Raw genomic sequence first — 17,028 nt, forward strand, 5'->3', positions numbered from 1 at the left:
CCCTTCTGATAGGAGGAATCTAATGAGATAGAAGAGGGAAAAAGTAAAATAAGGCCTAACTTGATTACATACCAAGTACCTGACCACCAATTAATGTAAGCCGTTAAGTTCTTTAGTTCCATTTTCAACAGCTGCCTAGGATATCCTTTTCTTTACATTTTATCTGTTATACTCTTCTATTAAATCTTGATCCTTGGACTTGATAATTTAAAAATCTGATCATGTAAACTTTCTCAATTTTTCAATGATAATCTAAAGAAAGTTCTTTGAAAATGCTGTGATGTGAGCTTGTCTGAATATGTTTTACTTTAATTTAAAACATTTATTTTAAAAAGAATTTTGAGTTTGCAAAGAACTATAACTAAGTGAAACATCTATATACAAACTACATTTTGTATGATTATCATTTTTTTACTGTTTTAAAACTGTAAAATACACATAAAATTTACCATATTAACCATTTTTAAGTGTTCAGTTCAGTAGTGATAATTATATTCATACTGTTGTACAATCAATCTCCAGAACTCTTTTCATCTTGCAAAACGGAAACTCTATACACATTAAAAATAACTCCACATTCCTCATTCTTCCCAGACCCTGGCAACTACCATTCTACTTTCTGTCTCTATGAATTTGGCCACTCTAAATGCCTCATATAAGTGAAATCATACAATTTTGTATTTTAATGACTGGCTTATAATTACTCAGCATTAATATCCTCAAAATGCATCCATGTCGTACCATATGTCAGAATTTCTTTCCTTTTTAAGACTGAATAATATTCCATTGCATGTATATAACACATTTTCTTTATCCATTCATCCATCATTGGACACTTGGGTTGCTTCTACCTCTTTGCTACTATGAATAATGCTACAGTCAACATGGCTGTACAAATATCTCTTCAAGACCCTGATTTCAATTTTGGGGGGTATATTCCCAGAAATGGAATTGCTGGATTTCCATTCCATGATCCAAAAAATGGATCATATTTTTTGAGGAACTGACATACTATTTTCCATTGTGGTTATACAATTTCACATTCTTAATGATTATAATTTTAACTTTTAAAATTATATATATCATAAAAATTAATAACACTAAATTTTTTAATAGTGGTTTTATTTTCTTTTCTATGTTTCCAATTTATCTGAAATAAATATGCACTTGTATTTATAATGATGAAAAGGAGTTATTTTAAAAGCTTACCTCTCTAATTTATTTTCCTGATTTTCAAATATTTTCAACATGGTATTCAATCGATTAGTCATTGTAGAAGTTTCTACTGTTAAAAAAAAAAATTTAAAGGTATTATAAATGGCAGCAGTTGTACCTGTATGCTGATACAACTCACTGCTACATGTGAGAACTAGATAAAGAGGAGACAACAGAAATGTGCAACATATATCAAGGAGACCAAATAAATCAAGTATATCAAGAAACCAAGTAAACCAGAGGCCTTGCTTTGGGAGGGTCAGTACTCCCTAAACAGTCAAAGAGTATATTGGGAGAAATCAGCTTTAGAAGAAAGAATCAAATTCAGAATTGCTTATAGGCAAGAGAGAGTAATTAAAAATGCTTGCATAGAAAGTAATATGGCACAATAAACAATATTTTAAAATTAATCTGATAATAGTGTAGGACATAATTTTAAATTATGCCTTGTATATAGTAAAGGGTTACAAAGAACATTAACTATTATTTTTGTCACAATTTGAAATTACAGTTCGCAGGAGGGAGAAAAGGCCCTGCTATGGACTGAATATTTGTATTCCCCCAAATTCATATGTTAAAACCCTAATCTCCAATATGATTATATTTAGAGATGGGGGTCTTTGAGAGGTAATTGAATCATGAGAATGGAGCCACATAAGACACAAGAGCGCTCGCTTGCTCTCTCCCTGCTCTCTCTCCATTATTTGAGGACACAGCAAGAAGACAGCCATCTGCAATACAGGAAGAAGGCTCTCACCAGAATGTGACTATGCTAGAACCTGATTTGAACTTCTCAGCCTCCAGAACTGTGAGAAATAAATTTCTGTTGTTTAATGCACTCATTCTATGGCAATTTGTTATGGAGGCCCCTAAAACAATCCCATTTCTACGATTCCACTAGTTTAGGAATTACAACTCAGTAGCATAGAATGTATAGATGGGAAGATTACACTTCCATTGCCAAATGCAACAGCTTGGGTCCAATTGCTTCTTCCTCAAGTTCTCATTATGAATAACTTTAAAACAGAAGAAAAGAGATCAGAGAACCCATGTCTTACTGAACTGTTCTTGTTAAGGCCCTTTCCTGAGCAGAGTGTCTCTGGTTAACAAAGTGGCTTATACAGTCATTTTGAAGAAGCCAAAATGGTAAAGGGAGATCCAGTTGTTTGCTGTGTATTGTGGAGGGAGGAGGACCTCTTTTCTCTATTATAATAAAGCTTCAGTATTTTATTAATAAGTAAAAAATAGTAATAATGCATGCATATTATTTATCAATGGACAGGTTTTTCTTCTTGGGAAAAAATATGAGACAGTCAGCATCTAGAATGCATGTTATATAGAAAGGTTATAAAAATGGGATAAAATGTACATATAGTGCTTTTATCTTGTTTTATCATTTTAAATATCAAGGAAAATGTTTCTAAGCATTTTATATAAAATTATCTTATTCTTTCTAAAAGCTACACAGCACTCCATTGCTAGAATGTACTGTAATTCATTGAGCCAGTCCTAAAAATGCACGTTGTTACTATGTTTTTACTCTTACAAATATGCTAACAGTAGTACTGTTTATGGAAACAGAAATATAGAAATTATCTATATGAACATCAATAGAAGAACAGTAAATAAATTATGGCATAACCATAAAATGGAATACTATATGGTCATTAAGCCTCTTATACATTCATGCATTAATTTGCATTTCCCTGATACTAGTTAGGTCAAGCATCATTTCATATATTTTTGGACATTTTAATTTCTTCTTCTGTAACATGCCTGTTCATATGTTTGTCCATTTTTCTCCTGAGTTGTCTGCCTTTTTATTACTCATTTGTAGGGGCCAATTAATACTAGCACATAGTGTGTAATACAGTTAACAATCTACTATTAATTATATACTTACTGATATTTTCTAATATACAGAATTTTTATACTTAACCAAAGTTATTGATTTTGTTCTGTAGTTTCTAGGCTTTGCTTCGTTCTTTAAAAGTCCCAATATAAATAAATTCTCTTCATATTCATTTGTATTTTATAATCATGAGCTATATTATACTTACCAAAACATAAATAAAAATATACTTATAGTTTAATGAATAATTACAAAGCAAATATCCCCACAACCACCACTCAAGGTCAACAATTAGGCACCTGGGATTGCCAATATCCTAGAAGCTCTCTATGTGGTCCGCCCCATTCATAACCCTTTCCTTCACCCTATAGGTGCCTACTAACCTTTTTTTTCTCATCTTTGTATCTTTCCTACCCTTGTTAGTATCCTTAATGAACAGAGTTAAGTTTTCCTGGCTTTTAACTTATCATAAATGAAAATACTCTCTGTATTTAGGACGTCATTCAGTCAATAATATGTTTGTAAGATCAATGATGTTATCAGCAGCTAGATTTCAAACATATTCATTATGATGTTTCTCCAACGTATGAATAGACCACAACTTATTTATCCGTTCTACTCGTCACAGATATTTGAGATCTCCAATTTGGGGACTATTACAAACAAAACTGGTATGAAAATAGTCCAAGAGTTTAAGAACGTGACATCACCAAGACAGCAGAGTAGGAGACCCCAGCCTCTGTCCCCGAACAAAGATCAACAATTGACAGTTTAACAGATTAACAATCAACAGTTCCCAGTGACCTGCTCCACTGAGGAGCCCAGCAGCTTTTACGGTTGAAGAAATCAATGGCCAGCACAGCCACTGCAGACCCCCGAAGAACTCACCAGCTTTCACCCCACAGCTTATGCCAGCTGCCTGAGTCCCTCCCTACTCCCCTTTCCCAACCACCACCATCACTACATCCCAGGAACCATGCCAGTGGCCAGCCCAAGCCTCCGTAGCTGAGTGAGTGTGAGACACCAGCCTAAACCTCTGTGGCTCCTGTAGACCATCACACGCTTACACAGGGCTAAGCCGCTCCAGCTGTACACCTGCATGCTCCCAGCCCGGCTCATCAGCAATCGCCACTGCCCTATGCATACCCATCAGGAGACTGTGCAGTCACAGGAGCCAGATCCCCATAGCTGCTTGTGGGCCCAGATCAGGCCCTGTCTTCTGTCACTGACCTGCACCACTGTACTCACTTGCAGCTAGCCCCTCCAACTGGGCACCTGCACACCCGTGGCCTATCACCAGCCTCCACTGCTGTATGCCTGTAGTAAGACCCAAAAGCCACAGTGGTGCACAGTGACCACCAGGACTCCTGAGCTGCCCGTGTGCCCACAGTTGACTCCAGCCCTTGCTGCCTGTCCTGGACCCCGCCACAATGTGTGTGCACCTGGCCACTGCTGCTACACAGGCACTTGTGGCTGGCCCTCACAACTGAGTGTGTGCATACCACCAGCTCTGGCCACTCCCACTGCCTGCCCTGGTCCCTTGCTGCTGTACCTGCAGACAATGCTGAGGACCCCAACAGCCTGTGCAGCCTCTGTAGACCCCTGGGACACATACTAAGGACCACACGATTGTCAGTGCTATGGACTACAATGGCCTGAGCAAGTGCGTCACAATGCACCCAGCCAATCCCACCACATGTCTGCACACCTGGCACCCACAGCACTACATGTGGGGTGATGGTGTACTTGGGCACTCCCTGACCTGTGGTTGGAAATCCTTCCTTAACGAAGTCACTCCATAGAGTCAGAAAGAGATGACTGTTTCTTCAAATGTGCAGATGCCTACACAAGGACACAGGGATCACAACAAATCAGGGAGACATGACTCTACCAAAGGAATACATTAAGCCTCCAGTAACTGGCCCCAAAGAAATGAAGATACAGGAAGCGCCCAACAAGGAATTCAAAATAATCGTTCTGAATATGCTCAGAGAGCTAGAAGAGAACACAGAAAAACAATTTAATGATATTAGGAAAATAATACAAGAACAAATGAGAAATTCAACAAAGAGATAGAAAACATAAAAAAGAACCATACAACTTTTTGAGCTGAAGAATACAATGAAATATATATACATTTTAAAAAGTGAAACTACCTCAGACTAAAAAGCTTCTGCACAGAAAAGGAAACCATCAACAAATTGACAAGGCAGCCTTCTGAATGGGAGAAAATATCTGTAAACCACATATCTGATACGGGGTTAATATCCAAACTACATAAAGAACTCATAAAACTCCATAGCAAAAAAATAATAATCTGATTAAAAAATGGGCAGAGAACTTGAATAGACATTTTTCCAAAGAAAGCATACAAATGGCCAACAGGTACATGAAAAGGTACTCAACTACACAAATCATCAGAGAAATGCAAATCAAAACCACAATGAGATATCACCTCATACCTGTTAGAATGGCTATTATCTAACAGACAAGAGATAACAAATGGTGATGAGGATGTGGAGAAAGGGGAACCCTGATGCACTGTTGGTAGGGATGTAAACTGGTACTGCCACTATGGAAAACAGTATGGAGGTCCCTTGAAAAATTAAAAATAAAACTACTATATGATCCAGCAGTCTCACTTCTGGGTATATATCCAAAGAGGATGAAATCACTATCTCAAAGCGATATCTGCTCTCCTGTGTCCATTGCAGCATTTTTTTGGCCACACTGCATGGCTTGTGGGATCCTAGTTTCTCGACCAGGGATTGAACCCAGGCCATGAGTCCTAACCACTGGACCTCCAGGGAACTCTGACTGCAGCATTATTTATAATAGCAAAGACATGGAAACAACCCAAATGTCCACAGACAAGCAAATGGATAAATACACACACACACACACACACACACACACACACACACACACAAAACACACACATGGTGGAATATTATTCAGCCATTAAAGAGGAAATCTTGCCATTTGCAACAACATGGATGGACCTTGAGGGAATATGCTTAGTTAAATAAGTCAGACAGAGAAAGACAAATACTGTATACTTTCCTTATATGTAGACTCTAAAAACACTGAAATGATAGAAACAGAGAGCATAATGGTGATTGCCAGGAGCTGTGGGGTGGAGAAAATTGGGAAATGTTGGTCAAAGAGTACTTTCCGTTATAAGATGATTAAGTTCCAGGGACCTAAGGTCACAGCATGGTGACTACAGCTAATACTGTATTGTATAGTTGAAAGCTGCTATAGGAGCAGAACTTTAATATTCTCTCCATAACAATACCAACAACAAAATGGTAATTATGTTAGATAAAGGAGATGTAAAAAACCTTATTTTGGTAAGCATTTCACAATATATATGTGTATCAAATCGTTATGATAAACACCTTAAACTTGTACAATGTTGTATGTCAATAATATCTCAATAAAGCCGTTAAAAAGAAAAGACTTTAAAGGTATGCACATCCACAACTTAATTAGATAAAGCTAATTTTCAAAGTGATTGTGCCAATGTATACCTCACTCACAGTTACATGTCCTTGTCAACACTTACTGTTGTCAGACTTTTTTTTCTGGCCACACCGCACAGCCTGAGGGATCTTAGTTCCCTGACCAGGGATTGAACCTGTGGCCTCAGCAGTGAAAGCATGCAGTCCTACCCACTGGACCATCAGGGAATTCCCTTTCTGGTATTTATTTTTAATTTAATTGTTTTGGGGTCTGAAGGCAGACATTATATGATTTCTATTTTTTAATTTGTTAAGGTATATTTTATAGCCTGGAATACAATCTATTTTGGTGTATGTACCATGTGAGCTTGAGAATAATGTGTATTCTGTTCTTGTTGCATGAAGTAGTCTATAGAGGTCTATTTTATCCAGCTGAATGATGGTGTTGTTGAGTTCACTAAGTCCTTACCAAATTTCTGCCTGCTGCATCTGTCTACTTCTGATAGAATGGTGTTGAAGTCTCCAGTTATAATAGTGGGTGCATCTATATCTCCTTGCAGTTTATCAGTTTTTGCCTCACTTATTTTGACTCTCTGTTGTTAGGCACATACACTTTGAGGACTATTGTGTCTTGTTGCAGAACTGACTCATTTAGAATTAAACGCCCCTATTTATTCTTAATAATTTTTTTTTGCTCCAAATTCTGCTCTGTTCAAATTAATATAGCTACTCCTGCTTTCTTTTGGTAAATGTTACCATTATCTTTATTATTATTTATTATTAACTTTATATTTAAAGTTGTAGACAATATATAGTTAGGTCCCAGGAAAAAAAAATCAGTACCAGAAAGACAACATGAAAACCCTAACATATTTTGGAGATTAGGTAACATACTACTAAATAGCTCATATGACAAAGAAGTCTCAGAGAAACTAAAATACATTTTGAACTAAATTAAAATGAAAATGTAACATCAAATTTTGTGAAATGCAGTAAAAGGGAAATTTATAGCATTGAATGAAAACATCACAACAGAAGAAAGATCTTAAATCAATAATCCAAGCTTCTGCCTTCGGAAACTAGGAAAATAAGACCAAATTAAATCTGAAGTAAGCAGAAGAAAAGAAATAAAAATTAGAGCAGATATCAATGAAAATAGGAAATTACAGAAAATCAATTAAACCAAAAGCTGATTCTTTGAAAAAATTCAAGAAAATGAGTAAGCTAACTAAGAAAAAAGAGATATGACACAAATTACTAACATCAGAAATGAAAGAGGGGACATCACAACAGATCCCATTGACATCAAAAAATAATAAAAAAGATTATGAAAAACTTATGCCAACAAATTTGATAATTTAGATGAAATGGACCAATTCCTTGAAAGACACAATTTACCAAAACTCACACAAGGAGAAAAAGATATTCTGAATAGAATATATATCTTATATATTAAAGAAACTGGATCAATAATTTGATATCATTACAAAACAGAAAGCACCAGGATCAGATGACTACACTGGCTAACTCTACCAAACCTACAGGAAAAACTATACCAGTTATCTACAATCTATTTCAGATGACAGAACCAGAAAAAACATTTCCTAACTCATTTTATGAGGCCAGTATTACTCTAATACTGAAACAAGACAAAGACATTACCAAACAAGGATAACCATGCACCAATATCTCTCATGAACACAGATGCAAAAACCCCAACAAAATATTAGCAAATTTAATCTGACAAGGTATGGGACAAATTATACACCACAACCTAGTGAAATTTATCCCAACTATACAAGGCTGGGTCAATATTTGAAAATCAGCTAATATATCTATCATATCAATAGTCCAAAGAACAAATATCATATGATCATTTCAAAAGATACAGAAAAAGCGTATGACAAAATCTAATACCCGTTCATGACAGAAACTCTTTGCAAACTAGAAACAGAATAAAACATCCTCAACTTGATAAAGAAAATCAAACAAAATACCTACAGCTAACACCATACTTTAACATTTTTATTTTATATTGGAATATAGTTGATTTACAATGTTGCATTAGTTTCAGGTATACAGCAAAGTGATTTAGTTATACATATACCTATTCTTTTTCAGATTTTTTTCCATAAAGGTTATTACAGAGTATTGAATAGAGTTCACTGTGCTATACAGTAGGTCCTTGTTGATTATATTATATATAGTAGTGTATATATATATTAATCCCAACCTCCTAATTTATACCTCCCCCCACCTTTTCCCTTTGGTAACCATAAGTTTGTTTTCTAAGTCTGTGACCTACAGCTAACACCATACTTAATGGTAAGATACTAAATGCTTTCCCCCTAGATCAGGAATAAGACAAGGATGTTCCTTCTCACCACTCCTATTAAACATCATGCTACAAGTCCTAGCTAATGCAATAATACTAGAAAAGAAAAATTATAAAGTTTGAGAAGGAAGAAGTAAAGTTGTCTTTTTTCACAGATGGCATGACTGCCTGTATAAAAAAGGTGATTCCCAAAGAATCACCAAAAATCTCCTGCAATGAGTAAGTGATTACAGAAAGATTACAGCATACAAGAGTAATATACAGAAGTAAATTGCAATTCCTTTCTTATATACCAACAATAAACAAGTAGAATTTGAAATTATAAACACACCATTTATATTAGTACCAAAAAACTCAATACTTAGGTATTAATCTAAATAAATATGTACAGAATTTATATTAAGAAAAAAATTCTCATTTAAGGAATTAAAGATACACATAAATGGAGAGATATTCCATGTCCATGGATAGGAAGACTCATGACTGTTAAGACATCAGTTCTCATCAATTTGATCTGTAGATTCAATGCAATCCCAATCAAAAACCCAGCAAGCAAAAAAAAAAAAAAAAAAAAAAAAAAAGAGGGTGGACTTGCCTGACGGACCAGTGGTTAAGACTCCAGGCTTCCACTGCAGTGGGTGCAGATTCGATCCCTGGTTGGGGAACTAAGATCCCCTATGCCACACAGCATGGAAAAACAAACAAACAACAACAACAAAAACCCAGCAAGTGATTTTGTGTGTATCAACAAATTGATTCTAAACTTTAAATGAAAAGACAACAGGTCCAAAGAATAGAATACTGAAGAACAAAGTTGGAGGAGTGACACTATCCAACTTCAAAAACTTACTATAAAGTTACAGTAATCAAGACAGTAAGGGACTTCCCTGGTGGTGCAGTGGTTAAGAATCCGTCTGCCAATGCAGGAGACACGGGTTCGAGCCCTGGTCTGGGACGATCCCACATGCCACGGAGCAACTAAGCCCGTGCACCACAACTACTGAGCCTGAGCCCTAGAGCCCTCGAGCCACAACTACTGAGCCCAAGTGCCACAACTACTGAAGCCCGAGCGCCGAGAGCCCGTGCTTGGCAGCAAGAGAAGCCACAGCAATGAGAAGCTGCACACTGCAACAAAGAGTAGCCCCCAATTGCCATAACTAGAGAAAGCCAGCGTGCAGCACTGAAGACCCAACACAGCCAAAAGTAAATAATAAATAAATAACTTTATTTTTTTAAAAAAAAGACAGTATGGTATTGGCAAAGAACAGAAAAACAGATCAATGAAACATAACAGAGATCCCAGAAATAGGCCCACACAAATACAGTCAACTGATTTTTGGCAAAGAAACAAAGGCAATTCAATGGAGAAAGGTTAGTCTTTTTAACAAATAGTACTAGAAAAACTACATTCACACACACAAAAAATTAATTTAGACACAGACTTGATTCAAAATGGATCATAGATTTAAATATAAGAGGCAAAACTATGAAATTTCTAGAAAATAACATATAAAAAAGTCCAGGTTACATTGGGTTTGAAGATGACTTTTAGGCACAACAACAAAAGCACAATCCATGAAAGAAAAGTTCAACTTCATTAAAATTCAAAACTTCTTGTCTGCAAAAGACACTGTTAAGAGAATGAAAATATAAACCACAGACTGAGAAAAACATCTTTGCAAAACACATATCTGATGAAGAACTTGTGTCAAAGATATACAAAAAACTCTTAAAACTCAACAATAAGGAAGCAAATGATCCCCCCATTTTAAAATAGGTAAAAGATCTGAACAAATACCTCACCAAAGAAGATATACGATGGCAAATAAACATATGAGAGGATGCTCAACATTATATATCATTAGGGAATCACAAATTAAAACAATGAGATAAAATTTAATTTAATTTAATTTAAAAAATGATATAACACTATGCGCCTTTTAGAATGGCTTAAATCCAAAATTCTGACATCAAATGCTGACAAAGATGTAGAGCACCAGAAATTCTCATGCTCATTTCTAGTAAAAATGCAAAATGATACAGTCCCTGTGCAAGACAGCTTGGCAATTTCTTACAAAACTAAACATACTTTTACTATATGATCTAGCAATTGTACTCCTTAGTATCTACCCAAATGAACTGAAAAACTTCTGTCTGTAGAAACACCTTTGTTTATAGTAGCTTTATTCATAATTGTAGAAACTTCGAAGCAACATAGATGTCTTTCAACAGATGAATAAACTATGGTACATCCATACAATCCATTACTATTCAACAATAGAAATAAATGAGCTATAAAAGCATAAAAAGACATGGAGAAACCTCAAATGTGTATTGCTAAGTAAAAGAAAGACCGCATAATTTCAAATATATGATATTCTCAAAAAGGCAATATTCTAGAGACAACAAAAAGATTAGTGGCTGCCAGGGATTCAGTGGATGGAGGGAGAGATGAATAGGTAGAACATGGGATTTTCAGGGCAGTGAAACTATTCTGTATGATACTGTAATGGTGAATACATGACATTATGCATTTGTCACAATCCATAGAACTGTATGACACAAAGATTGAACCCAATGTAAACTATGGACTTTAGTTAATAATAATGTATAAATACTGGTTTATCAGTTTTAACCAATGTACCACACTAATGCAAAATTTAATAATAGAGGAAATTTTGTGCGAGGAGTGGAGTGGAAAATGGGTATATGGAAACTCTGTACGTTCTGCTCAATTTTTCTATAAACCTAAAACTTCTCTAAAAGAAGAGTTCATTAATTATGAAATAAAGCAACATCAAGATTAAATTACAGTCTAAAGAACAAAAAACAGAATGAAATTCAAAGGCAGCTTTTGTCTTATTGATTTAGGGAATGAGAAGGGAAGAACAGAATAAAATTTCACTGGAGAAGATGAAAAAGGGTACTTTTAAGAGAAAAAGAGTATACAAGTGAACAGGCAGTACTGAGAAAGAGTGGACATATACCAGTAGAGCCCAGGGACTGAGACAGCTGCCATGGGAAAAGAAACTGAGGAATTTGCAAAAGGGTTTTCTCCACATGGTACAATGTAACCCTGTCCTCTGCTTCCCTTAAAAATTACAAGTAAAATTTCTACTATTATACTTTATTATTTTAGAACTTGGTTTTGTGATTGGACAATGTGTTCCACTGGCCTATAAGTGGGCACAGAGACTTCCGTTTTTGTCCTTGATGGCGCATCAGGGACCAGAGTCACCTTTTCACTTTAAACCAATTAAAAACTGGACAAAATATATAAAACAGCAATATTCAGACACTGGAAAACAGAAGGTGCAATGCAGTAATTCCTCACAGAAGGAGAACAAAGGATGGCTCTATGATGACCCCAGCTTACTGCCTGGAGTTTCCATGCCACAGCATAAGGAAGGGAAACCCAGACAAAGTTTACTGGTTTCCATGAGTTCAGAGACAAAGTTTAGAGTCTGGGGAGTCCAAAGAAGCTAGAATTCACAGGGCACAGTTATTAGACGGAAGACAGCTGCACATATTGAGGGAGAGACAGCTGCACAGATGTGCAGAGAGTTCCCCTTGATGCAGAGACAGGCTTTTACTATCTACTCCAAAGCTCTAGACACCTTTCTACCCCACCTAGTCAGGCAGGGCTGCCTCAGATTAGAAGACTCTATAGGTCTTGGGAGTAATGTAGAATATATAGCTACCCTTCATTTAAACATGGCAACATTAGGGTTTAAAGCTGAAGTTGAAAGAAGGAAGGATTTCCATCAACTTTTTTCAACCAAATCTTATTTTCTACTTCTAAAAATATATTCCACAGCATACATTACATGATTGTTTCAAAATTCTCTCCAGTATTAAAACATAAGCAAGGCAGTTTCTCCTTTCTGTTGACAAGTAGTAAGAAGTTTGAATTCTAGAAGTTTGAGTTCTAGCAGCTCTTTATATTCACAAACTGATAGGTACTCAGCTGCAGTCAAAGCACCAGTATATATGAGATAATCTATAATTCATAGTAACAAGATGTGCAGATGACCTCTTAAATTTATCACTGCTCCACCTCAAAGCCCTACCACCTCTGAAACATTTTTGTAGCATATTCTCATCACAATAAAAAATCTTCCATTCCTAGTAATAACATGGTAAGCTTTAAAAATGAGTCTATTTTTGGTAGCAAGTAGCTAACTAGGAATTTCAGTATTTGCTTGATCGCCAGCTCAACTGTATGGCTCCAAACTCTAGGGAATTTATGTTGTAACTTCATAATTATTACTTTAAATTACAGAAAATTATAGAAATTAATAAACTCAACAGAAGTTATTAATACAATGATGCTTAATGAGTGGAAACTTACGTGGCTCAGTCGCAGAAACACCTGTAATTTCTTCAGTTGAGTGTGTTTTTATGAATTCTGAAATAACAGTGAATTTGTCATGAGTTTCAATATGAATTATATTTAATTGAGTTTAAATTTTAGTTTTTATTTTAATAACTCATTCAAGAGAACAAAAATTTTAAGAAAAACAACTGAGCTGTCTATACTGTAGACCCTCCCAATCAGGCAACAAAGTGTAACATCTAAAAAAATGTGTGTAACAACTGAGTGATATGAACTCATCATTTTCTCAACAAAACTTGTTTTTCCTCTTATATTCTCCTAGTTAATGTTACCATCATCTAATCTCCCTTCCTTTCATATCCATTCACCATGTTTTGCCAATTTTATGCAGTAAATATTTCTCATATCTTCCCCTTTTCCTCTCTTTATTTGTGCTCTGATATAGGCACTTATCACACATTTAAGGTACAGCAGTAACTTCTATTTCCTACTCCCAATCCCCAAATCTAGCTTCTCAATGTGGCCAGAATAATCTCTCTAAATTAAAATTCAACATGTCACTTCCCTAGAAAAAATCTTCAATGATTCCCTATTATATATGGGGAAAAAGGAAAGTGTTCCTAAAGCATTTTAATCCCTCTGCCTAGGCTCTTTCTTATCTTACCCCTACCTATTACTTCACACTTTGATACCATTCCAGTGCTATTTCCCTATTTATGCTGTTTTTCATACTATACCCTCTTCTTAAAGTACCAAATATCTCCCATCTTCACTTGACAAAGTCCTATTCATCCTTTAAGGTTGCATAAAACCTAAATAACTCCCTCAGGTTGAACAAGCTGGCTTTCTATGGACTTACTGCAAATTACACATACCTTTATCATGCATTACACTATATTAAAATGATACGTAATGTGCTTGTATCCTTATTATGTTGTGGATTTTGAGGGTAACAACCAAGTGTTATTCATTTTATACACTCCCAGAATCTGGAACATAATAAGAACTTTTATTGAAAATATCAACTGCTATTGAATATCTTTGAGTTTATCACTGTATAATTTTTATGGCTATAAATTTTTAAACTTTAAGTCTCAAAATGTTGGTGTATTTAGGAAACCCTATAAAGGCTGGACTTGTATAAAATATTATCACCTTCAATTTTCTGCAGTACAGTTTCATAAGTTTGCACTTCTTCTGGTGAAATTTCACTATCCCTGTTACGATTTCAATAAATAAAACATATTTATTATCAAAGATTAAGCATTTAAATCACACTTAAGAACTAGAATATATGCTCTAGACATATGTAGTTAGTAAAATAAAATTTAACATGTCCTTTAACCTTTATTCACAGACATTAAGGTAAATTATCTAGTAGCAAGAAAATAAGAAAAAAAGTCAAACTATGTAATTCTATGAATTCCATGAACATAATTAGGTATACCAACAACAACATAAACAAAAATAATAAAACTGTATTTGGTAGAAGCATGAGATTTCTTTTTACCAATGTATTATTAATGGTGTAATCAATTGTTAAGAGCACAAGTTCTAGAGTCAAATTGCTTGGCTTAAAACCTGCTGTAAATTACCCACTTATTAATTATGTGGCCTTGGGTAAGTCACTTAACCTGAGTCTCAGTTTCTTAATCTATCAAAATTGGGATATTAGAGTACTTATCTCATAAAGTATTATAGTTGTAAGGACCAAAGAACACACGTAAAGTTACTAGGAAAATACCTAGTACATATCAGACATTTAAATTTCAGGTATTAATATTAATATATGTCCTGAAATTAATTTCATACCTCACAATAGATAGCTCAAGTTAATATATCTGAACCTCTGAACCAAGGCTCCATTATGCAGCTCCCACTGAAGCCAACTCAAGTATCACTGCCTTCATTCCTTTAAGTCTAGTCATTGACAGATGGAGAGATCAATAAAGTAACTGCATAATAAATAGAAGCCCAACCTAATTATGGGTACCTTCTATTTTAACACTGTAAAATAAAAGGGTTTTGTGTATGTTTAATGCAAAAAAAAGGTTGTTTATAAATGTAAACTTTTACTTGGATAAGTTACTATACTAGATATGGTTAGGGATAGGGGAACAAATGACTTTGAGTTGATTTAATTCAGATATTCCTAAAAATACTCATATTTATTTACTGTTTATTACATGTGATAGGAAATATGTAGATGTGTGTGACTGGTTCTGATTTTGAGGAAGTGACAGTCTTGACAGGAAAACTTACACATGAATGATTAAATTAATAGCTTATTAAGTTAAACTGGTAACTAATTATTGATTAATTCATAATAAAATTATTAGGTATATTATTTGATGCCAAACAATAGGGGACAAGAAAGAAGTAACAAAGGAAGAGATCACTGTAGGACGGGTTTCTCAACCCCAGCACTACCAACATTTTAGACTGGATAATTCTTTGTTGTGGGGGACTGTCCTGTGCGTTGTAGAACGCAGCATCTCTGACCTCTACCTAGTAAGTTCCAGTAGCATTCTCCCACTCCTAGTTGTGAAAACCAAAATGTCTACATACAAGTGTTCTCTGGGGCACAAAATATCCCCCACTTGAGAATCAATGCAATAGGGGAATAGCTCTACCATGGCACTCTATCAACATTACACAGATCCACAAAGGCTTGCCAGCAGTCAGACCCAAATCGTAGTAGAATGCCCTGAAATTTCTGCTGGAGAAAGAGAAGAGAAGCCTGGTCAAGAGTCTCCATGAGGCAGTTTTCCATTCCTGTCTTGTGGAAGACTAACACAAGCTCACTTCTCATCTATCTCCCTAATTTCAGTTGAGCACAGAGCTTTCTACCCCTCTCTTCTTTACAGCCCAGTTGAAGCCCTCTGTTAAGACTATAAAGCTGCATACAGCAGAAACTAACACAACATTGTAAATCAACTCTACTCCAATAAAAAATAATTTTTAAAAAACTATAAAGCTGCATGGATGTAGTTCACATTTTGCTCCTTCATGGCAGAGCAACAAATCACTTGTGTGGCCTGTCATCTGGTCCCTCCTGCTCTGTGTTGTCCTGTGGAACTAGGAACACAGGGAGCTGACACCATGCTGATCTTGCTCTTGCTGTCTGTATAAGTAACTCAAGACCATTTGTGCCCACTGTCTCCATACCAGCCTAATATTTGGAAGTATGACAAGCCAATCTCATAGCTGCCACTGTGTTGCCACTTTGGGGCTGCCTGACTGCTTGCCAATCATGTAAACAAAAGCATGTTTAAAAAATAGTTTTTAAGATACAACAATGAAAGGGGATAGAAAGTACCGAAGAAGTTTAGTGGAATGAATTGGAAAGAATTGGCAGATTATGAAGTTTATAAAGATTATAACTCAGATCTACTAAGTGAGACATCTCAAAATATGAATTCTGTTCAGGCTGACTTCTTGCTAAGGGAGAAAAGGTCTGATACTCATACAGGTATTCATAAACTGGTATGACAGTAACACTGAAATTCTCTTGATCCAATCGGTAAATAGCTCTGCCCCATGGTAAATGGGTAAATAGCCAATCAAGTGTCTGCCAGCTGCCCTCACCCCTTGACCTTCCCAGGATCCAGCACCTAAAGGAGTAATCTTTAGCACAACAAATGGTATACAGAACCCTGCTTCACTGCTAATATTTATTCTAATAAGTTGGTGCCCATATTATCCTGGTTCTTCATATTTTCAAGAACAAGACAGTATATGCCTGAAGAATATAAATTACATACACACACACGCAAACCATTTTTTTTCTGTACCAAATAAACTTTAAAAAGGAAACTTTAGGGCC

General features: G+C 35.5%; 1 protein-coding gene across 1 annotated transcript in view; it reads right to left on the bottom strand.

The window, feature by feature from the left end:
* The window catches only part of CCDC7 (coiled-coil domain containing 7), a 255,469-nt gene that overhangs the window by 208,462 nt on the left and 29,979 nt on the right, over window positions 1-17,028 (bottom strand). The window contains exons 7-9 of the mRNA XM_067030362.1: window positions 14,358-14,419; window positions 13,218-13,274; window positions 1,210-1,282 (exon numbers count right to left, since the gene is read on the bottom strand). Coding sequence (XP_066886463.1) covers window positions 1,210-1,282; window positions 13,218-13,274; window positions 14,358-14,419 — 192 coding nt within the window. The remainder of the gene's footprint in view (window positions 1-1,209; window positions 1,283-13,217; window positions 13,275-14,357; window positions 14,420-17,028) is intronic.

This window comes from Kogia breviceps, chromosome 3, assembly GCF_026419965.1.
Source record: "Kogia breviceps isolate mKogBre1 chromosome 3, mKogBre1 haplotype 1, whole genome shotgun sequence".
In the NCBI taxonomy this organism is placed as follows: domain Eukaryota; kingdom Metazoa; phylum Chordata; class Mammalia; order Artiodactyla; family Physeteridae; genus Kogia; species Kogia breviceps.